Source organism: Scomber scombrus, chromosome 15 (genome assembly GCF_963691925.1).
Source record: "Scomber scombrus chromosome 15, fScoSco1.1, whole genome shotgun sequence".
Classification (NCBI taxonomy): domain Eukaryota; kingdom Metazoa; phylum Chordata; class Actinopteri; order Scombriformes; family Scombridae; genus Scomber; species Scomber scombrus.
Genome location: NC_084984.1, coordinates 16,004,762 through 16,028,073, shown reverse-complemented (window position 1 = coordinate 16,028,073; position 23,312 = coordinate 16,004,762). Strand labels below are relative to the sequence as shown.

General features: G+C 43.7%; 1 protein-coding gene across 1 annotated transcript in view; it reads left to right on the top strand.

Annotated features, from left to right (window-relative positions):
• The window catches only part of LOC133995750 (unconventional myosin-XVIIIb), a 51,699-nt gene extending 34,924 nt beyond the window's left edge, over nucleotides 1-16,775 (top strand). The window contains exons 24-28 of the mRNA XM_062435224.1: nucleotides 8,239-8,558; nucleotides 8,657-8,698; nucleotides 11,942-12,121; nucleotides 14,435-15,367; nucleotides 16,546-16,775. Of these exons, the coding sequence (XP_062291208.1) occupies nucleotides 8,239-8,558; nucleotides 8,657-8,698; nucleotides 11,942-12,121; nucleotides 14,435-15,362 (1,470 nt within the window). The 3' untranslated portion in view covers nucleotides 15,363-15,367; nucleotides 16,546-16,775. The remainder of the gene's footprint in view (nucleotides 1-8,238; nucleotides 8,559-8,656; nucleotides 8,699-11,941; nucleotides 12,122-14,434; nucleotides 15,368-16,545) is intronic.
• The last annotated feature ends 6,537 nt before the right edge of the window (nucleotides 16,776-23,312 follow it).

Below are 23,312 nucleotides of genomic sequence, written 5' to 3'. Positions count from 1 at the left end.
GAAAGACGGAGAAAGGGAGGGAGGAAGGAGGGAAGGAAGAAAGAAAGGGGGATGGAGGAAGGAAAGAAGGAAGGGAGGAAAGAGAGAGGAAGGAAAGACAGAGAGAAGGAGGGAGGAAGGAAGGACAGACGGAAGGAAGGAAGGGAGGAAAGAATGAACAGTCAAAACAGACTGGGTCAATTTGACCCGGGAGGACGACAGGAAGGTTAACATTTATAACAATATCATAAAATCACACAGGACAAAATGAAGATGAAACTAAGAGCTAGAAGCGCAGTTAGAAAGAGAGAGATTGAGGAAATGTATGTTCATGTAAAGCAATTCATAAAACAAGATATTATTACTCCCTCAAACAGCAACGTCCTAATGCTGGAGGGGAGTTTTAATGGAAAGTTTCTTCATCACAGAAAAGTACGATACAAAATTTAGCTCATAAATTAGAGAGACGAAGGCAGGAAGATAATTAGTACTGTAACTGGACTGTAAACTGGATTAAGGCCTACTCTGCTGTCTCTGCTGAAGTTAACAACCGACGGGATTTTGACGACATAAAGAATCACTTACAGGAATAGAAATCAAGGACCCAAAATATTAGAGTCATGACTAAATGGAGTGAAGGGTTTAATTGTGAGTTCCCACAGCAGTCATTGGCAGAAATAATAAGAAATACTGAATTCATTGTTATAAATAATAATTGTGTAAGTGACAATTTTCCCTTTTTTCTGTTAGATATTTGATTTATTGTCTCCAAGGGGAAGTTTGTTTCTCCAGTATGCATCCAAACCTTACATACATTTTTACAATACACACTCTGACATTAACCTTCGTGTCGTCCTCCCGGGTCAAATTGACCCCATCTGTTTTGACTGTCCTTCCTCCCTCCCTCCTTCTCTCTTTCTTTCCTGCCTCTCTCTTTCCTCCCTTCCTTCTTTCCTTCCTCCACCCCCCTTTCTTCCTTCCTTCTGTCCTTCTTTCCTCCCTCCCTCCTTCTCTCTTTCTTTCCTCCCCTACCTTCCTCTTTTCTTTTCTCCCTCCCACCCTTCCTCCCTTCTTTCCTTTCCTCCCTTCCTTCCTCCCTCCTTTCCTTCCTTCTTCCTCCCTTCCTTCCTCCTTCCTTCTTCCTTCCTACCTTGACTCGAGGACAACAGGAGGGTTAAAACAGTTTTTATTATAGTTTATTATTGACTGAAGTGGTTTCCAGAGTCATGTGCTATTACTGAGATATGAGATGTTTTGGGGTGGCTGGAAAACCAACACATCTGTAAGTATTGTGTGTACCAAAAAAAAAAAACAAGACAAAAAACATAAATATTGTAAGACTGCAGTTGTAATGCAGTATAAACAATTGCAAATCTAATACCAGGGGTCTCTTGAAATGAATTATACATGAGTACAGCCTCGCTAGCAGCTCTATAACAGCAGAGTTTTGTTCTAAATGGTAACACAACACGCTGATGTCTGGCAGGAATAATGTCTATCATGTTCACCATTTTAGTCAAGTTAGGTAAGTAACATTTGCTAATTTCAATCAGGAGAGACAAGTGATAGAAAGATATTTATTGGTAAGTCTTTGGCGTTTGAACTCCACGAGGAATCATCCCTGAATGGCTGCATATATATAAAGATCCCCCATGAAGTCCAGACACTGGTGGTGGTGATTGCTGATGAGTCTGAATAGAAGATGGCAGATGGGAATAGACTGCAGATCCTGTAGAGAATGGCGGAGATGGGGAGGTGGTGGGGCGCATGAACAGCTGTATGACAGGACTGAAGCAGAGAGAGAGAGAGAGAGAGGCACATTTAACCTTCGTGTCGTCCTCCCGGGTCAAATTGACCGCGTCTGTTTTGACTGTTCCTTCTTTCCTCCCTTCCTTCCTTCCTTTCCTTTCTTCCCTCTGTCCTTCTTTCCTTCCTTCCTCCTACCTTCATTCCTTCCTTCTTTCCTCCGTCCTCCCTTCCTTCTTTTCTTTCCTCCCTTCCTTCCTCCATTCCTTTCTTCTTCCTCCCTTCCTTCCTTCCTCCCTCCTTTCCTTCCTTTTACCTCCCTTCCTTCCTCCCTCCTTCATTTCCTTCCTTCTTCCTCCCTTCCTTCCTTCCTCCCTCCCTTCCTCCTTTCCTTCCTTCCTTCCTTCCTTCCTTCCTTCCTTCCTTCCTTCCTTCCTTCCCTCCTTCCCTCCTTCCTTCCTCCCTCCCTTCCTCATTTCCTTTTCCCTCCCTTCCTTCCTTCCTTCCCTCCTTCCTTCCTTCCTTCCTCCCTTCCTCCCTTTCTCCCTTCCTTCCTTGACTCGAGGACAACAGGAGGGTTAAACAGACCGCTACTAGATGATAGGCTAAGGCTGAAAGAGTGGTGTTTTGCTATTGGTTACCGAGATTGACAGGTGACTGGCAACGATTAAGATCACACTCTTGGACGTAGAAACCTAGGTAATAGATGAGCATGCGTGAAAGAAGGCAGGAAAGTTACCTCTGGATGCCTGAATGTTTTAGAGTCTTCCTGACTGAACAGCTTCATTAGACTTAAAGTAAAGCTGAAGCTGGGAATGTCGTTATTTTGGTTATAAGCCAAAAAAATATTGGAGAAGAGGGCAGTAGTTCGGTGGCTTGGTGGTTTGCACTGTTGTCTCACAGTGAGAAAGTCTTGAGTTCGATACTCAGCTGAGGTCTTTCTGTGTGGAGTTTGCATGTTCTCTCCGTGCTTGAATTGGTTTCCTCCCATTGTCAAAAACATGTATGTGAGGTTAATCCTGCTGTCAGTGTCCGTGACCAAAGGTATTGAGGTAGAATATAGTGGCTGCCCAATGCTCCTAGTACTTAGGATGGATTAAATGCAGAGACTGAATCTCACTCTACAACTTCATGTGTGACAAATAAAGTACTTTTACCTTTAAAATGTGGCGTTAGATGAACAAGTATTGAAGCTCATGCACCCAACCCCCTGCCCTCTTCACAATTAACATATATTCCAACCTTTTTCTTCACGTTTTGCCTTTTCTAAAGGGCTACTATTTCTCTGGGCTTTAAGTTTCCACTGGCGCTGTCCATTTTCTGCTGGGTAATCATTTTTCTCTACAGACTCAGTGATACAACCCACTCACAGTGTATTGCAGCTCGCTAATTAGGGTTGGTCCGATGGACGATGCCATCGTCCATCGGCGATGCCTGACATCGGCGATGTCACCAAAAGGATTCATACTCTGGAGAACATTTATAAATGTATGAACCCAATTTCATGACAGTCTAGTAGTTTTAACTCCGGGTCAATGTGGCGGACCAATCAGACATTGACTCTGCTGCTTTTTTGGCTAAAAGTAAAAACATTTCAAACCTTAAACTGTTGTTTGTTGCAGAAACCTCTGTAATCCAACACAACACTCAAACATCAGCTTCTTGCCAAGAAGTGGAGATGACTGCAGGGACAGAAAACCTCGATACATCTTCCATTTAACATTTAAACACCTCCACCGGTCTACCTGGACACCACCGAGGCTGCTAAATATAAAACCCCAACAGGCCTTAATCACATCCAAGCTGAGAGACATTTTTAAGAGAAGGCTGGCAGGAAACACTCTCCTCTAGGCCACGATTGAATTGAAAGTACGCCACACTTCACTTCCAGAGCATGTCTCGTTTCTCTCCTCTGTTCTCGTAGAACAAAAAACAGGCAGCTGGTGTTTTATCTGGAACATTTTGAGAACATCACTTTCATTACTGCAGAGTGTGAGATCGGGATCGGCAGAGTTGCTGCTCGCTCACAGAGGAAGATCACACAAACACGAGAACACATGATAATTACATGTTAGGGTTTTGCTTATTTTAATAATCATGGTTATAAAATAGGCTTCGGGATCAACAGGAACCTCCTCCAGATGTTTGAGCTTGTAATCTGTCAATAAACTGTAAAATAAGCTAAACTATACCTAAAGTATCGAGCACAGTGGAAACATCTACGCATAAAAGAAAATCCTACAAACAGACTTTATACGTTTTTCAATGTCTTCCATTAACCTTCCTGTCGTCCTCCCGGGTCAAATTGACCTCATCTCTTTTGACTGTTCTTTCTTTCCTTCCTTCCTTCTTTCCTTCCTTCCTCCTTCTTTCTTGAATTTTTCCTTCGTTCTTCCCCTCCTTACTCCTTTCCTTTCCTTCCTTCCTACCTCCTTTCCTTCCTGACGCCCTTCTCTCCTTACTTCCTTACTTCCTTCCTTCCTTCCTTCCTTCCTTCCTTCCTTCCTCCCGTCCCTCCTTCCACCTTTTCTTTCCTCCCTTCCTTCTTTCCTCACTTCCTTCCTTCCTCCTGTCCTTCCTTGACCTTGAAGAGGAAAAGGACTCTCTAAGCCGGGAAAGGAAATAAGGAAAGAGAACTAGAAAAAAAAAGAAAACAAACCTGGACTTGTCTTTGTGTAATTCTGCTGTATGGATGACTATAAATAAGATTATGTCCATGTAAGGTTTGCATCTCATTTTTTTGGAGTTCTTGTACTGCATTGTATGTATAGAAGACATTATACAGGATGTAATGTGTGGAAGGAATTATGTATTTTTATATCAATAATAAAAAGAGATAAGAAAATACTATGAGCGCCAATTCAGAAATGGGACTCAGATCTACAGCGAAAGTGTTCTGCAGTGTTTACATAAACTACTCATTGACCAACATGTTCGTAACGAGGTGTGACGTCATTTGAGTCTGTTTGAAGTCCAGCGTTGTAGCTTCAGCAGCATCTTATGAGATCAATTAATCAACAAGTCGATGGACAGAATTAGTTAGGTATATTCACATTTTAATAATCGTTTTAAATAAATTCAGTTTAAATGTGTATAGCGTAATTTAAGTAATCTCATAATTTAAAGCAGTTCAAAGTGATTTATATAAAAATAAGCATCAAAAACACAGCAATAAACAGAAAACTTAACTAATAATTTCCTTAACTTGTGCAGCTGAGTTGAGGATAAATTGTAATCTGTTGTTTAGTTTCAAAGACCCATAAACAGTCTTTATTTTCTATCCATTATTTAAAGCACAAAATGCCAAACAGTCAGCGGTTGCAACCTTTGAAATGTGAGAATTTGAAGCTCAGTTCAGCCTCTGTCTGAAACAGGCAGTTTTAGCTCCAGTCTCTCTGGGCTGGAAGCTGGAAACTGGGAAACTGGGGCTAATGCTTGGCCTGGGATTGGGAAACTGTGGCTAGTGCTTGGACTGGAAATTGGGAAACTGGGGCTAATGCTTGGACTGGAAACAAGGAAACTGGGGCTAATGCTTGGACTGGAAATTGGGAAACTGGGGCTAATGCTTGGCCTGGAAACTGGGAAACTGGGGCTAATGCTTGGACTGGAACTTGGGAAACCGGGGCTAATGCTTGGACTGTAAACTGGGAAACTGATGCTGGTAACTGGAAACCTGGGGCTGAGACTGGATTGGAAGCTGGGCACCAGGGTTTGAGGCTTTGGATGGAAGCTGGAAAACTAGGGCTGAGGTTTGTGCTGGAAGCTGGGAAGAGCAGTGATCCGGGGCAGGGAAGCAGGACTAACTAGACGAGACGAGGGGCCGATGAGACAGAACAGACACAACTGCATCAGACAGGAAACAGGGTCAGTCAGAGGAAAACAGGAAACAACAAGAGAAGTGGATAAATGCAGGTGAAGTAGCTCAAAGCGTAGTAACGCTTACTGGAGCAGAGGCTGGAAGTGGAAGGGCTGAGTGTTTGAAGAGGGCTCGATACAACTGAGACGATGGGCAGGTGGTGTGGCTCTGCTCTGACTGCAGCACACCTGTCTCCATTCATACGCACACACACACACACACACACACACACACACACACACACACACACACACACACACACACACACACACACACACACACACACACAGGGAGACAGAGTGGCAGCAGCTCACAGAGATGAAGGATCATGCCCAGAGCAGGTTGAAGCCCTTGATTTTGAATTTCTACGTACGTTCAAGTTTTTGAACTCGCTGTCAGCCCATATTTAAGCCTTAAATTCTGTTCAGGGCTGAATTTAAGCCCATTTTTACATTAGAGAGCTGTAAAAACACCCTATGCACATTTCTTTTAGCTGCATTTTCCTAATGTGAACCACAATATAGAGAAATGGAAATGCATAATTTTTTTTTTGTGTGCAGCTTATACACTTTTATTTGTATGGTCAGTGATAAATAAGGGTTGGCAAGATGAGCAATTCAAAAATAATGTTAAAAATAGTCTTAAAAGCAGCATCAGGTTTGTTAAAATGTACATTTAGTATTTTTGTTGGTTTTATATCATTTGAAATGACATTTGCACAATTTTTTACCAAAAGTAAGACTGAATGCTCCTGAAAATGTCAAATGCTGTAACCACAAAAGAATGATAAATATTACATATTTTATCACCTACAGTGTATTTAAGTGGACTTATACTAATAATTACTTCATTTAAAAATGTAAATGTTTCCTGATCTCCATGATTCCCCAGATGAAATGTAATATTTAGAACAATTGTATTCCATTACCTTTATTTAATATAAAAAGTTATAATGTAAGATCATGCCAAACTAGTTGATATGGGGTTTTATTGAGAATTTAGTGTTTTTAAGCAAGTTGAATTTGGTACATAGTTTTTATGGTTACACCACTTAGACATTTTTGCCATAATCCTCTAATATATTCTCTCAAAATGGATTAAAAGCAGAAATTTGATGCCCATCGCTGCAGCTCGACACTCAGTCATGCAGCTCTTCTCGCTCACTGCAGATTTCTTTGTGACCTCTGAGCCGAAGAAAAGAGAAAGAGCTTCAATAATTATTCAGTTATTAGCACAGAGCAAAAAAACCCACGCACACACACGCACACACACACACCACACACACACACACACACACACACACACACACACACACACACACACACACACACACACACACACACACACACACACACACACAAGGATGCCCTTTAACAACCTACCAACCAACTATGCACACACACATTCTCACACACACACACACACACACACACACACACACACACACACACCCTCCCCTCCCCAACACCGTCATCTCTCCCTCATCCTGCTTTCTCTCTCTGACTATGATTAATCCTCATTGTCTCTTCAAGGTTACAGACACACACACACACACACACACACACACACACACACACACACACACACACACACACACACACACATACATGCTTATGTGTCTCTATGACAACCGCTGCACCCACACCCGTCTCCTCAAAGCCAACAAAGCCAATAACTTTGAAAGCCTGGTGTGTGTGTGTGTGTGTGTGTGTGTGTGTGTGTGTGTGTGTGTGTGTGTGTGTGTGTGTGTGTGTGTGTGTGTGTGTGTGTGTGTGTGTGTGTGTGTGTGTGTGTGTGTGTGTGTGTGTGTGTGTGTGTGTGTGTGTGTGACAGGATGCCAGAGAAACAAAACAACAACAAAGAAAGAAAGAAAGGGAGGAAGAAAAAAATTGACGACAAAATGAATTAATAAATCACTCTATTGTCTCGATGTCAGCGCTCGCATGTAATAATTTCCCTCCAAATAAGCAGAGCGGCGCTAACGCTAACACCAGCAGCAGCAGCAGATGTAGGCGGTGGCACTGCGTGTGAGAGAGGACACGCCAGTGGTCATTCAGTGTTTGACTGATGAGGTAATATGAGCCGGACTGAAGGTAATTGCAGTGTTGGAATGAGCTTCAGGTGATGGAGAAATAAGGAAAAAAAGGGTTAGGGCACAGACACACACACACACACACACACACACACAGAGCCGGTCCCCGTTATTCGCCCTTGTGTCCCAAAAAAAAACGTCCTTTAACCTTTGTGTCATCCTCCCGGGTCAAATTGACCCCGTCTGTTTTGACTGTTCTTTCTTTCCTTCCTTCCCTCTGTCCTTCCTCCCTCCCTCCTTCTCTCTTTCTTTCCTTCCTCTCTCTTTCCTCCCTTCCTTCCTCCATCCCCCTTTCTTCCTTCCTTCTGTCCTTCCTTCCTCCCTCCCTCCCTCCTTCTTTCCTTCCCTCCTTCCTTTCTTCCTCCCTCTCTCCTTCTCTCTTTCTTTCCTCCCCCTACCTTTCTTCTTTCCTCTGTCCTTCTTTCCTTCCTCCCTCCCTTCTTCTTTTCCTTTCTCCCTCCCTCCTTCCTTCCTTCCTTCTTTCCTCCCTCCCTCCTACCTTCCTCCCTTCTTTCCTTTCCTCCCTTCCATCATCCCCCCTTTCCTTCCTTCTTCCTCCCTCCTTTCCTTTTTCCTTCCTTCCTTCCCTCCTTCCTTCCTTCCTCCCTCCTTTGCTTCCTTCTTCCTTCCTCCTTCCTCCCTCCTTTCCTTCCTTCTTCCTCCCTCCTTTCCTTCCTTCTTCCTCCTTTCCTTCCTTGACTCGAGGACAACAGGAGGGTTAATCTGGTTTGTTTGTTTGTTTCATTTGCAGGAGATGCAGGTGGAGGAGCTCTCGGCCGTCAGACAGACATTACAGGCGGATCTGGAGACGTCCATCCGCCGCATCGTGGATCTGCAGGCGGCTCTGGAGGAAGTGGAGTCGAGCGATGAGAGCGACACTGAGAGGTAATTAACCTACAAGCTCCCTTCTGCCCAAATAAACATGTTTTTTATATATATGTGTGTTAAAAACTCAACTTTCACCACTCTGCCTTTCAATGCAGCGTTCAAACTGCTGTGGAGTCCCTGACTCGAAAGAGAGACCTGTAAGAAACTCCTGAGTGTGTTTGTGATAGTTGGTCATGTAATGTGTGTACGCTCCTTCTCTTTTATGCCTTTACAGAGTCTGGCTGAACTATCGGATGAGATTTGTTTCATAATCAGTGAAGAAAATATCACAAGAATCAAACAAAAACAGTTGCTGTTGTCCTCCCTTTCTCTTTTGATTGTTCCTTCTTTCCTTCCTTCCTTCCTTCCTTCCTTCCTTCCTTCCTTCCTTCCGTTCTTCCTTCCTTCCTCCCTCCTTACTCCTTTCTTTCCTTCCTTCCTTACTTTCTTTCTTCCTTCCTTACTTTCTTTCTTCCTTCCTTCCTTCCTTCCTCCCTGCTCATTTCCTTCCTTCCTTCCTCCCTCCATCCTTACTCCTTTCCTTCCTTCCTTCCTTCCTTCCTCCTTTCCTTCCTCCCTCCTTACTTCTTTCTTTCCTTCCTTCCTTCCTTCCTTCCTTCCTTCCTTCCTTCCTCCTGTCTTTCCTTGACCAGAGGACAACAGGAGGGTTAAAGGTGCAGTGTGTAACATTTAATAGCATTTAACAGACTCAGTAGAAATGGAATATAATATTCATGAGTATTATTTAATTACTTCATCTATTATCTGTTTATATTCACTTTCAATTCAGTTTTTTTCCTGTTTGATTCTTGTTAGATTTTCTTCATCCTTTAATGAAACTTATTTACTCTCATTGTGTACAGATGTGACGGTTTGACCTGAATGTTGCATCAGGCCTTGAAGTGTCATCATTAAAACATTACTTATTATTATAAAGGATCATTCTTGTCTATTACAGCTCAGGTTTTTATCTGCAGAGTTTTTTGGCCATCGTTAATCCAGATGAACTAAAACTCTTTATTTAGAGGTAAAACTGAAAGTATCATATTATAGCATTGTGATAATACCGGTATGAATCTTAATATGATAAATAAATAAATCATGATATCAGCACATTTCATTTAATTTCCACCTTTATTCAGACTTGGAGATATATTGATAGCGAGTAGATAGAGACCTCAGTATAATATAGCTGAGCAATAAACACAAACATTCTAGGTGCAAGAAAAATAGATAAATAAGGATGACAGTAAAAAAAAAAAAATCATAAAGCAATTACAGCAGAGTGAGTCAGCTAAAAAACAAGAAATGGAAATTAAATAAGAAAAGAATAAAAATGTTAAATTGTCTTCAGCATAAAAATGAGTTTAGCTGTCAAATGCGGAATTTAAACAGAATTTTCAGAATATCTGCAAAATACATTTAAAATTAATGCACATTTCCATCCCCGAGTAGTTTAATCTTCGCTCAGTGGAAGCTTGACTGATGTTTCAGTCATAATTTATTCACTAAGGATTAGGGTTAATCCAAGACTACACTTGTTTATTAATAGATATTTTCACAGAATATTGTCTTTTATTTAGGACTAACGTTTTTTGGCATTGCATTTTGTTGCATTTTTCATCTACTGATACAATAACTTTTCCACCTCAGCCAAGCATAAACACTTTGTGTGATATTTCAAGATTATTTTGCATTTCTACGCAGTTTTTAATAAGCCATAAAAAGTAGGTGGATATAAACACACTTCTTGTACCATACTGATGTATTTAAATCATGATTATTTACAGCAGCACCAGTTATTAAAGTTTTGTTTCTAGAGATAGTACTCTAGACTAGAGTCTAAACCATGTGCTGTTATCAACTTAGATGTTTCTCTCTGCCTTCGAGTGCGGCCATTCAGAAAAACATCTGATTTCCAACATGATCACACAACATTTTGTACAAACTAGATCTGACTCTCATGGCTGATCGGACAACTTCTTCTTTAACAGGACAAATAACCATATGATCACAACGCACAGTATTTTTAAACTGTCACACGACTAAATGTGCAACAAAACAACAGTCAGGAGTCGTCATAAACATGAGAACAGTGCACAACCCAAATGACGTGACAAGCACTACGGGTCAAAGTTAAAGCAGGAACTCTGCAGGATAAACTGTGATGGATGTTTACAACAGATAGTTTGGGTAATAATTTGTACAATACATTTTTCTATAATGCAAATAAGTTTGGCTTAACTGATGGTTATTTAAAACCCCAGTCTCTCTGCTATTTAATAGAAACGACGGCCAAAACTACAAAAAGTTGCAATAAACCTGAATGATCCTTTACAATGAATCAAGTTAACCCTCCTGTTGTCCTCGAGTCAAGGAAGGGAGGAAGAAGGAAGGAAGGAAGGAAGGTAGGAGGGAGGGGGGAAAGAAGGAAGGAGGGGGAGGGAGAAAGTAAAAGAGGAAGGAAGGAAGGAAAGAAGGAAGGAAAGAAAGAAAGAAGGACAGAGGAAAGAAGGGAGGAAGGTAGGTGGGAGGAAAGATAGAGAGAAGGAGGAAGGGAGGAAGGAGGGAAAGAAAGAAGGAGGGAGGAAGGAAGGAAGAAAGGGGGATGGAGGAAGGAAAGAAGGAAGGGAGGAAAGAGAGGAAGGAAAGAAAGAGAGAAGGAGGGAAGGAGGAAGGACAGACGGAAGGAAGGAAGGGAGGAAAGAAGGAACAGTCAATACAGACGGGGTCAATTTGACCCGGGAGGACGACACGAAGGTTAAAAATAGATGCATGCATGGCTACTAACAGTCAAAAAGCCACTGCTGAAATAAAGACATTACACTCCATTATAACATGAAAACACACATCATCTTTACATCCAAAATAAATCAGAATACTGTATGTTTTTGGCTTGAGAATTTGCATTTTTCCTTTTTTTCCATAAGCACTTGAATGCACCCAAAATACCGTTTTTAAACCAATAACGGTTCTCAGCTGTTTTACCCTACAGTCACAAAATATGCACATTTTAAATGTCTGTATGGAGATAAAATCCATCTTAGTGCTTCTTAAACTCTCTCCAGACATTCAGCGTATTTCTGAAACATTTCCTGAGCCGTCTACACGTGTTAAACGTCATCTTTTTTTATCCTGCTGTTGATCGATGGACAATTATAACAAGGCAGGAAGGAAACTATTAAACTTTTGACAATTCAGAGGAGATTGATGATTTTCCTGAAACACAGTCATCAACTACAGAGTGCCGTCTGAGCGGCAGTCAAGAATTACAGCCTGTGATGTGCGTGCATGCTTATTGCAGCCATCAGTGTGTTTCTGAAGGAGTGAAGGGGGGGAAGGGGGGGAAGGGGGGGGGGTTCAGTTAGAGGTGGATGTAAAGTGTGATTTCCTCCCCGCAGTGACTCTGTGTCCAGCGTCGGCTCCATCGGGACGGAGGACGTTGGGGAGGGGATTCGACACTGGCTGGGCGTTCCTAGAGGAGGGTCCCGTGGAGGCGCCTCCACATACAGCGGCAGTACCATCAGCGGCCACGGGGGGCGCCAGTCTGTCACTGACACCATGAGCAACTACAGCTTCCGGTAAATCCAACAAATGATTGTTCACAGATGTTTATTAGACAGAAAGTTGCTCTGCTTGTTGTTTATTTGATTATTTATTTGGATCGTCATTGGCCGTCTCTCTATGGACTCTTTCTGAGATCCACAAAAACAAACTACCATAATTTTAAGTGATTATATAAACCATAGACTGTATATAAAATGGACGTAACATCCGTGACGTCACCCGTTGGTTTGTGGACTGCTGCCCGGAGACCAATAGTTTCGGATCTGAGCAGCGCCATCTTGAAAATTTCAGGTGCATGCCGGGTAAAAAAAAAACACGGATTCTACTTATATGGGCATCAGGAAGGGCATGAGGCGCCCTCCTGAATCTGTGAACCAATCAACCTGTCAATCACGACGTAGCCACGCCCTAATGCATACCCTGCTTTATCGTCAAATATAAAATCAGGGAGGCCAACATTTCACAAATGAACATCATACTGCATTGAAGAAGGCTTTAAACTAGCGATTGAGACCATAAACACATTTTGAAAACGTTTACTGAGGTTTGAAGTCAAGTGAGAAGTTGGTGAATTCTCCATTGACTTATATAGAGACGGAAGTCCTTTTGACACTAAAACGGTCGCCCCCTGGTGGCCTTTTGATAGAATGCAGTTTTAAGTTACTTCGCATTGGCCTCATTACAGAGGACCGGAACTCCCCGCCTGGGTTAATCCAACAAATGACAGATGTTTTTCAGACAGAAAGTTGGTCTGCTTTTTGTTTATTTAATTATTTATTTGGATCATCATTAGCCGTCTCTCTGTGGACTCTTTCTGAGATCCATGAAAACAAACTACCATCATTTTAAGTGATTATATAAACCGATAAATCCTTTTTTTTTCATTTAGCGCCAAATCACAATAAAAGTTATCTCAAGGCACTTTTCACATAACAGTTCTAGACCGTACTCAAAGGTTCAAGGTTCATTTATTGTCATTTAAAAACATGCTTTCACATCAACAGAACAAAATTTGCCCTCAGGTCCCAGCAGCAGTAATAAAGTGACAAAGTGATAAAAATAAAACAATAATGATAAATAATAAATTAGGGCTTAAATAATTCTTTAATAATATCTAATTAAAAAATGTCCTGTCTAAATTTCCATACTTTATAAAATGAAACGTTACTTTAAATATTACGCTTATATGCATCAAAATGCGCACTTAAATATAAAGAAGAATTTTTAAAAAGTAGTAAAATAATGTAAAGTTGTAGTTCTTAATATAATTAGCAGTAATGCCGGAGTGTAAAAAAAAAAAAGGTAATCAAATACAACATATCAATCAAATCAAATCAGTCAAATCAATCTATCTCTATGTGAATGTTTGTACAGTTTGGTTCAGTCTGAAGCGCTTTACAGACGATTGATGAGCTCTAAACAGGAAAACAATGAGATGAACATTTAGTACATGGACATTTAGTAATAAAAACAATAAAATAGATGACATGAAACAGATTAAACAAATGAAAATTAAATAAAGAAGTAAATAAATGACAAACAAAAATAGATGAAAAATTGTAAGACATAACTACGTATAATAAATGATTTAATAAGATCATTAGAATTTAAACCAGGTTATAGAGGAAGGTTTAGTTTACCCTCCCTTCCTTCCCTCTGTCCTTCCTCCCTCCCTCCTTCTCTCTTTCTTTCCTTCCTCTCTCTTTCCTCCCTCCCTTCCTTCCTCCCTCCCTCTCTCTTTCTTTCCTCCCTTCCTCCCTCCCTTCTTTCCTCCCTCCCTCCTACTTTCCTTCCTTCCTTATTTCCTCCCTCCTTCCCTTCCTTCCTTATTTCCTCCATCCTTCCTTCCTTTCCTTCCTCCCTTCCTTCTTTCCTTCTTCCTTCCTTCCTCCCTCCCTCCTTTCCTTCCTTCTTCCTCCTTTCCTTCCTTCTTCCTCTTTTCCTTCCTTCCTTCCTCCCTCCTTCCTTCCTACTTTCCTTCCTTCCTTTCCTCCCTTCCTTTTTTCCTTCTTCCTTCCTCCTTTCCTTCCTTCCTTCCTCCCTCCCTCCTTTCCTTCATTCTTCCTCCTTTCCTTTCTTCTTCCTCTTTTCCTTCCTTCCTTCCTCCCTCCTTCCTTCCTACTTTCCTTCCTTCCTTATTTCCTCCATCCTTTCCTCCCTTCCTTCTTTCCTTCTTCCTTCCTCCCTTCCTTCCTTCCTCCCTCCCTCCTTTCCTTCCTTCTTCCTCCTTTCCTTCCTTCTCATATACTCATAAACTCATATATACCCATGTGTCAGAGTCGCCAGTATAGTGCTGTGATGTAATTTTCTCTCTCTCGTCTCTGCAGGTCTTGCATAGACCCTGATGATGACGGCTCTGAGGCTCCCCGAGCTCCCAGCCGAGCCCCGTCCTCCTCGGCTCTGTCCGAACTGCTGGACGGACTCCGTAAGCGCAGAGCCGGCGCCGATGCTGCAGACGGAACCGGCAGCACCATCTCCCTCCCCGTCTATCAAACCACCAGCGCTTCAGCCCTCAGACGCAGAGCCTCTGCGCTCTCTCTCAGTCCGGAAAACCGGCAGGAGCCCCGACCCGGCCCCAGCATCCTCAAACCGCCATCTCCTCTTCTGCCACGCGCCGCCAGCGCTCGCTCCATCAGCGATTCTCAGACGTCTGCGGCTGCAGCCAAACTGTCTCGCTTCAACTCCAGCGACTCCCTGTCCTCCCTGCCGTCCCTGCCGCGCCTCTCCTCCATCACGGCCTCCAACGTCGCTCGCCACCCGCCTCCCTCCCTGTCCATCCCTGAGGAGGACTCGGAGGAGCCGCTGCGCTCCCTCGCCACCGCCAAGCAGCGCTCCCCTCAGGCGCCGAGGAGGTGCATGCTGGGCAGTTTAGTCTCAGAGGACGGAGGGGAAGGCTCTCTGGGCTCAGAACCAATGGTCTTCCAAAACCGCCGTCTGACTGGCGATAACGGCCACGACGACGCAGCGTCCGACATCCTGCCAGCGATCCGCAGAGCTCAGTCCACCAGCAGCCTGGCCGGCTCCGTCAGAGGAGGCAGGAGAGCGCTGAGCGTCCACTTCGGGGAGCTGCCCCCCTCCACCCGCAGCAGGAAGAGCTCCGAGACGGACTCGTCCAGCTCGGGAGGAAGTTCTCAGAGTGGACGGCCGAGACGAAGGTTGGACAGACCGCAGGGGGAGAGACTGGAGGCGGAGGGCAGCGAGGGAGGAGACGTGGCCTCCGTCATGAAGAGATACCTGAAGAAGGAGATAGACTGAGTAAGGTGAGTGTTAAATGAAAAGCACTTTACACTTCTTAACCTTCATGTCGTCTACCCGGATCAAATTGACCCCGTCTTCTTTCCTCCCTCCTTTCCTTCCTTCCTTCCTCCCTCCTTCCCTTCTTCCTTCCGTTCCTTCTTCCTTCCTTCCTTCTTCCTCCTTTCCTTCCTTCTTCCTCCCTTCCTCCCTCCTTTCCTTCCTTCTTCCACCCTTCCTTCTTCCTCCCTTCCATCCTTCCTTCTTCCTCCCTTCCTTCCTTGACTTGAGGACAACAGGAGGGTTAATACTTAATACTAATAATTAAACACATTATCCAACACAGGCTGTAACCAAACAGAATAAAACACAACCAGTACGTAAATATTAACATCTGAGATTTAACAGTGAGGAGGGGAAGATCTAAAATGTTACATATAGTAGCTTTAATTTAGTTTGTCTTAGAATTACAGCCACACTCATTTTAACACTAATATGATCATTAAACCTATTTTACAAATGTTAATCTTAAGAGATGTTTGCACAACATCTCTTAATGTTGTTCTGTCTTTCTTCCTTCCTTTCCTTCCTCCCTTCCTTCTTTCCTCTGTCCTTCTTTCCTTTCTCCCTCCCCCCGTCCCTTCCTCCCTCTATCACTCCTTCCTTCTTTCCTCCCTCCCTCCTACTTTCCTTCCTTGCTTATTTCCTCCCTCCTTTCCTCCCTTCCTTCTTTCCTTCCTTCCTCCCTCCTTTCCTTCCTTCTTCCTCCTTTCCTTCCTTCTTCCTCCCTTCCTTCCTTAACTCGAGGACAACAGGAGGGTTAAATGGGAAAACTTTTGTAATTTGTAGAAATGCTCTTAGAAAATGTTTTAACTTCTATGATAAATCATTATGGGGGAACAGGAGTCAGATTATTAGAAGCATAAAACAAAATAAATGGTGTCTTCCTCTTACTTTTCTCACTGTTTTTCTGAGTGTTAAAATAAATAAATGACGTTATTCTCTCCCAAATGACTCGACTGAGGTAGAGAAGTACTATTTTTAGTCTCCATCTAAAGTCTTCAGTGCAGCTTGTAGGAACAATCTTGAGGTGTTTGATGAATACGAGCCCAGACATGCATGTGTGTGTGTTTCTGTACCAACACACACTCTTTCTTCTCTATCGTCACCGTCTTATCTTTATTAATTTTTTCTCTCCCATCAGCTTCTTCGTCCGCGTCCAGCTGTGAGCTTCACACACACAGACTGAGTCCCGTTGGAGCAGCGGTCAACACTGAATGAGATACTTCTAAAATATTGTGTCTCTACTCTCACATCATATTGATATTAAATTTAAAAAACAACAACACTGAAATACATTTAGTCCAATCCACAAGCACTCAGTCAAACTGTGTTTTCAGAAAAAGTAATGTTTGTATACGAATAAAAAAATGAGATTAACCTTTTGTTTTGTGAGTTTATTTGATCACATAAAGAATATTTATCGTGTATTTTTGCATTTATAGATGTTTTTGTACTGCACCAATTTTATTCTGTTAACATTTAATCTCAATTAATAAGAGTTTTATTGATCAAAGCAGAGGTGAAAAGTACATTTACTCCACTTAATAATAATAATAATAATAATAATAATAATAATAATAATAATTAAAGCCGCAAGCGGCGATGGCGGGCCCTCGCTCACCCATGCCACCGCGGGGCCTGAGGCATGGCGGGGCTGTGGCGTGAAGCAGAAAGTGAGAAAAAACCAAAAGGCCAAAATTGCAATGTTTCGTTCATCCAGTAGGGGGCAGTCACAGGTAGTTACACATATGGTCTGGTGTGTTCAGGGCGGCCACTCATCACTCATGTGAAGTTTGGAGTGAATCGGACAAAGCAAGAGGGAGTTATGAGCATTTGATGGTTCATCCACCAGGGGGCAGTAATGGGATGCGTGCAGGTGTGTTCAGGGTCAGTCCCTCATCACACATGTGAAGTTTCGTGGAAATGGGCCAAAGCATGAGGGAGTTATGAGCAGTTGATGGTTCATACACCAGGGGGCAGTAATGGGATGCATGCAGGTGTGTTCAGGGTCAGTCCCTCATCACACATGTGAAGTTTCGTGGAAATCGGACAATGTTGATGCAAAAAATGGCACTTCCTGTTTCCACTAGGGGGCGACATGAGCGACACCCCTATCAGATGGAAGAGGTCTCCACCCTGGACCTGTGTATCAATTTTCATGATGATACGTGTTCAATAAAGCCATCAAAAAGCCAAACGTATTTTCATGGCGAGGAATTGATGGTAGCCACGCCCCCACAGGGACGCCATTACTCGTAGCTTCACAGTGTTCATAATGTAGCTTCACCAACTGGTTCTGCATGTTTTAGAAGTGGAATGAAGTTGATGGGGTCAACTATGTATTTTTCATGAATTTAAGTTCACTTCCTGTTACCACCGGGGGGCGCTATGAGTTACGTGCGAAGTTAATATATCGGGACGTTCAGGGCGGAGCCATCATCATGTCCAGCAAGTTTGAAGCTGATTGGATGAAGTATGTGGGCGTGAGAGCCACTCGTATGTACATGGCGAGCACGCCAAAGTTAGTTGAGCCCTGGCAGACACGCCCTTTGACCTACGGATGCGCAGAGCACAACTTAAGCTCAGCTAGGTCTGGAGATGTTGCGTACCTAATTTGAACTTGATCGGGCAAACGCTGTGGGAGGAGTTAATTTTAGGCGGGAAAAATCAAAACCAAAACGGCCGACTTCCTGTTGGGTTGAGGTCATGAGGTCAAGAGGCTTTTTAGCATATGTGGGTATAATACATATGTGTACCGAATTTTGTGAGCATAGGACAAAGTTAGCAAAATTCCCTATGGGCATTTTTGGACTTTGTAGGGGGCGCTATTCCGCCATTCTGCGTCGACCATGTGCGACCACCCAAAAATATCGAATTTAGGATGAGGCCGGACGTCCGTGCAAAAGTATAAGCATTTTCGCATTTGGGAAAGGGGCGAAATTGGGGCACGAAATGTCGGAATAATAATAATAATAATAATTAAAGCCGCAAGCAGCGATGGCGGGCCCTCGCTCACCCATACCACCGCGGGGCCTGAGGCATGGCGGGGCTGTGGCGTGAAGCAGAAAGTGAGAAAAAACCTGGAAGGAGGCCAAAAATGCAATGTTTCGTTCATCCGGTAGGGGGCAGTCACAGGTAGTTACACATATGGTCTGGTATGGTCTGGTGTGATCTGGTGTGTTCAGGGCGGCCACTCATCACTCATGTGAAGTTTGGAGTGAATTGGACAAAGCATGAAGGAGTTATGAGAGGTTGATGGTTCATCCACCAGGGGGCAGTAGAGTGTAACAAAACAAGTGGTTGCGTTCAGGGTGGGACAGTGATTACACATGTGAAGTTTTGTGGAAATCGCACAATGATGATGTAAAATATGGCACTTCCTGTTTCCACTAGGGGGCGACACGAGTGAGATCACCTATGAGCGAATGGAGACGTTGAGGTCGGCACCCTGGACCTGTGTACCAATTTTCATGATGATACGCGTTCAATAAAGCCATCAAAAAGCCAAACGTATTTTCATGGCGAGGAATTGATGGTCGCCGCGTCGCCACACGGACGCCATTACTCGTAGCTTCACAGTGTTCATAATGTAGCTTCACCAACTGGTTCTGAATGAAGTTGATGGGGCAAAGTATGTAATTTTAATGAATCTTAGTTAACTTCCTGTTACCACCGGGGGGCGCTATGAGTTATGTGGGAAGTTAATATATCGGGACGTTCAGGGCGGAGCCATCATCATGTCCAGCAAGTTTGAAGCTGATTGGATGAAGTATGTGGGCGTGAGAGCCACTCGTATGTACATGGCGAGCACGGCAAAGTTAGTTGAGCCCTGGCAGACACGCCCTTTGACCTACGGATGCGCAGAGCACAACTTAAGCTCAGCTAGGTCTGGAGATGTTGCGTACCTAATTTGAACTTGATCGGGCGAACGCTGTGGGAGGAGTTAATTTTAGGCGGGAAAAATCAAAACCAAAATGGCTGACTTCCTGTTGGGTTGAGGTCATGAGGTCAAGAGGCTTTTTTGCATATGTGGGTATAATACATATGTGTACCGAATTTTGTGAGCATAGGACAAAGTTAGCAAAATTCCCTATGGGCATTTTTGGACTTTGTAGGGGGCGCTATTCCGCCATTCTGCGTCGACCATGTGCGACCACCCAAAAATATCGAATTTCGAATGAGGCCGGACGTCCGTGCAAAAGTATAAGCATTTTCGCATTTGGGAAAGGGGCGAAATTGGGGCACGAAATGTCGGAAGAATAATAATAATAATAATAATAATAATAATAAACATTACAATTTCAATAGGGCTTTCGCTAGGCGACTTGCAGTCGCTGCTCGGGCCCTAATTAAAGCCGCAAGCGGCGATGGCGGGCCCTCGCTCAGTAGAGTGTAACAAAACACAAGCGGTTGCGTTCAGGGTGGGACAGTGATTACACATGTGAAGTTTTGTGGAAATCGCACAATGATGATGTAAAATATGGCACTTCCTGTTTCCACTAGGGGGCGACACGAGTGAGATCACCTATGAGCGAATGGAGACGTTAAGGTCGGCACCCTAGACCTGTGTACCAATTTTCATGATGATACGAGTTCAATAAAGCCATCAAAAAGCCAAACGTATTTTCATGGCGAGGAATTGATGGTCGCCGCGTCGCCACACGGACGCCATTAATAATAATAATAATAAACATTACAATTTCAATAGGGCTTTCGCCAGGCGACTTGCAGTCGCCGCTCGGGCCCTAATAATACATTTTATTTAAGGCACCTTTCAGGTCACTCAAGGTCACCTTACACAACATATTAACAATGATTTAAAAGAGCAAAAGGAAACATGTAAGTGCAATAAAAAAAACTAATAAAATCAGAAAACTGCAGAGTGGTTGACAAATTAAAGTGAGTATGAAAGTTTGAAGAGGTGGGTTTTTTGACGGGATTTGAAGATGGATAGAGAGTTAATGTTCCTGATGTCGGGGGGGGGGGAGTTCCAGAGGCTGATGGAGGAGGCTGATCTGAGTGCCCGGGAGGGAGTGTTGATGTGGAGGAGGTCAGAGAGGTATGGGGGGGCGAGGTTGTGGATGGCCTTGAAAGTGTGAAGCAGGATTTTGAAGTCTATGCGAAATTTGACAGGAAGCCAGTGGAGTTGTTGAAGAACAGGAGTGATATGATTGATGGATGGAGTTCTGGAGACAATACGAGCAGCTGAATTCTGGACCAGTTGGAGCTTACGGATGGACTTGTGGGGGAGACCGAAGAGGAGGGAGTTACAATAGCCTAGGCGGGATGTAACTAGAGTGTGGACCAGGATGGCAGCGCTGTTGGAAGTGAGGGACGGACGGAGGCGGTTGATATTGCGAAGATGGAAGTAGGCTGACCGGGTAACATTATTAATGTGAGTCTGGAATGACAAAGAGCTGTCAAGGATGACACCCAGGCTCTTAACCTGAGTGGAGGCGGAAACAGAAGAGTTGTCAATGGGGATGTGAAACTTGGAGTGTTAGTGAGAGAGGATTTTGAACCAACGAGGAGGACCTCAGTTTTATCGCTGTTCAGTTTGAGAAAGTTGGAGGAGAACCAGGATTTGATTTCCTGTAAACAGAAACAGAGGGAGGGGGGCGGGAAGGTGGAGGTGGGTTTAGAGGAGAGGTAGAGCTGAGTTTCGTCCGCGTAACAATGGAAATGGATGTTGTATTTTTGGAAAATATGACCAAGAGGAAGGAGATAGATGATAAATAGGATGGGACCGAGGACAGAGCCTTGAGGAACACCAGAGGAGAGGGGAGAAGGTTGGGATGTGAATGTCTTTAGCTGAATGAACTGAGTGTAGCCAGAGAGGTAGGAAATGAACCAGTCCAGGGGTGTGTCAGATATTCCAATAGATGCTAGCCTGTCGAGGAGGATGGGTTGGGAGATGGTGTCGAAGGCTGCACTCAGATCAAGGAGGATGAGAATGGAAGATAGTCCGGAGTCAGCTGCCATTAGGAGGTCGTCCGTGATCTTAAGGAGAGCAGTCTCTGTGCTATGACGTGGGCGGAAACCAGACTGGAACTGTTCATATAGGTTATTGTTATGGAGATGAGTATGAACCTGAGATGCCACTGCTTTTTCCAGGATTTTTGAAATAAATGGTAGGTTAGAAATCGGACAAAGGTTATTGAAGTTGTTGGGATCAGAACCAGGTTTCTTCAGAATAGGTGTTACAGCCGCAGATTTGAGAGATGATAGAACAGAGCCAGAGGTTAGGGAGGAGTGATTGATGGCAGTTATCAGGGGCAACAGAGAGGGAAGGCATGCAGTGACTAAAGAGGTCGGCAGTGGGTCGAGCTGGCAGGTGGATGTTTTTGATTTCAGGATGAGGTCAGAAATTACAATGGCGATATAATGACATTTTTTCATTAAAAAATGTCATTAAGGAGGTACAGTGTACTGTGGAGTAGAAGTGAGGGGGAAAAGAGTCCGGGGAGCGTAGTGTTTTGTTCAGCACTGAGAATAGGGCCCTGGAATTCCCATCACCAGCACTGATCAGACCTGCATAATATTGGGACTTGACTGAGGAGAGGGTGTCTTTGTAGAAAACAATGTGGGAGTGGTACATTTCCTTGTGAACAGAGAGTCCAGTTTTCTTGTAGAGCCGTTCAAGTTGACGTCCTTTGGTTTTGAGTTGTCGTAGAAGAGGTGAAAACCAGGGAGCTGAGTGGGTGAATGATACCGTCCGAGTTTTTATAGGGGCAAGTGAGTTCAACAGAGTGTGGAGATGATCATTGTAGAGGGTAGCCTAACCAGTTGATCAGGAGGGGAGGAGTAGATGAAACTGGGGAGGCTGTCAATACCTAAGGAGAGAGCTGCTAAGTCAATGTTTTTGAGAGATAAGACGTGACTGTTTAGTTTTGGACAGTTTTAAGCTGGAGTTGAATGTAATTAACATGTGATCAGAGATGGGAAGATCATCAGCGGAACAGTTAAAAGGAGTGACACCAGAGCAGCAGACCAGATCCAAGATATGTCCTTTAGTGTGGGTAGGGAAGTCAATGTACTGTTTGAGTCCAAAACTGTCCAGACAAGATGTAAAATCCTTGGTAAGAGCCAGATTGAGATTGTCCATATGAATATTATAATCACCAAGCAGAATTACATTGGGAAAGAGAGAGCTGATGTGAGTGAAGAAAGCAGAGAAGTCATTAATAAAATCCTTGTTAGGTTTGGGTGGGCGATAGATAGTAAGTAAAATAGTTGGAGTCGGACCATTAAGTTGAAGAGCCAGAGTTTCAAAAGATGAATATACTGGAACTGTAAGAGGTAAAATCTTCCAGGTATCGCGGTAGATTATTGCGAGACTTCCTCCTCTGCCGGTGAGACGGGGCTGGCAGGAGTAAACAAACCCAGGTGATACAGTGTCATTCAGCTCAAAGAAGTCATTGGGTTGTTGCCACGTCTCAGTTAGACATAAAAAGTCATACTTGCAGTCACTGAGGAGGTCCTGGAGCAGTGGTCCCTTGCCCGTAAGGGAACGAATGTTAAATAATCCAATTTTGACGTTGCTGCGCTCGTTGGTGAAGTTGACGTTAGCCGACCTGGCTAGTACACTGCGGTCCACTTTCCTACCGGAGTTTGTCGGAGGATGTCGAGTTGTGGACCAGATGGAGTTGATTGCAGTGGAGTCATCGATGTGGTAACTTCGTCGGGAGCCACGGTGGATGTATTTCCGAGGAGGTGAGCGAGCGATGTCAAACCTTACGGCAAGTTTGTGGATCCTCATGTTAAGCCAGAGAGTAGTAACGTACCCGGAAAGCAGTATGAGTAGGAAGGCGTGGGAGCCCCACAGGTGAGCAGTCCACAGGTGAGCAGACCACAGGTGAGCAGACCAGATCAGACACAACTGACAAGCATATCGTTTTGATGGGGGAG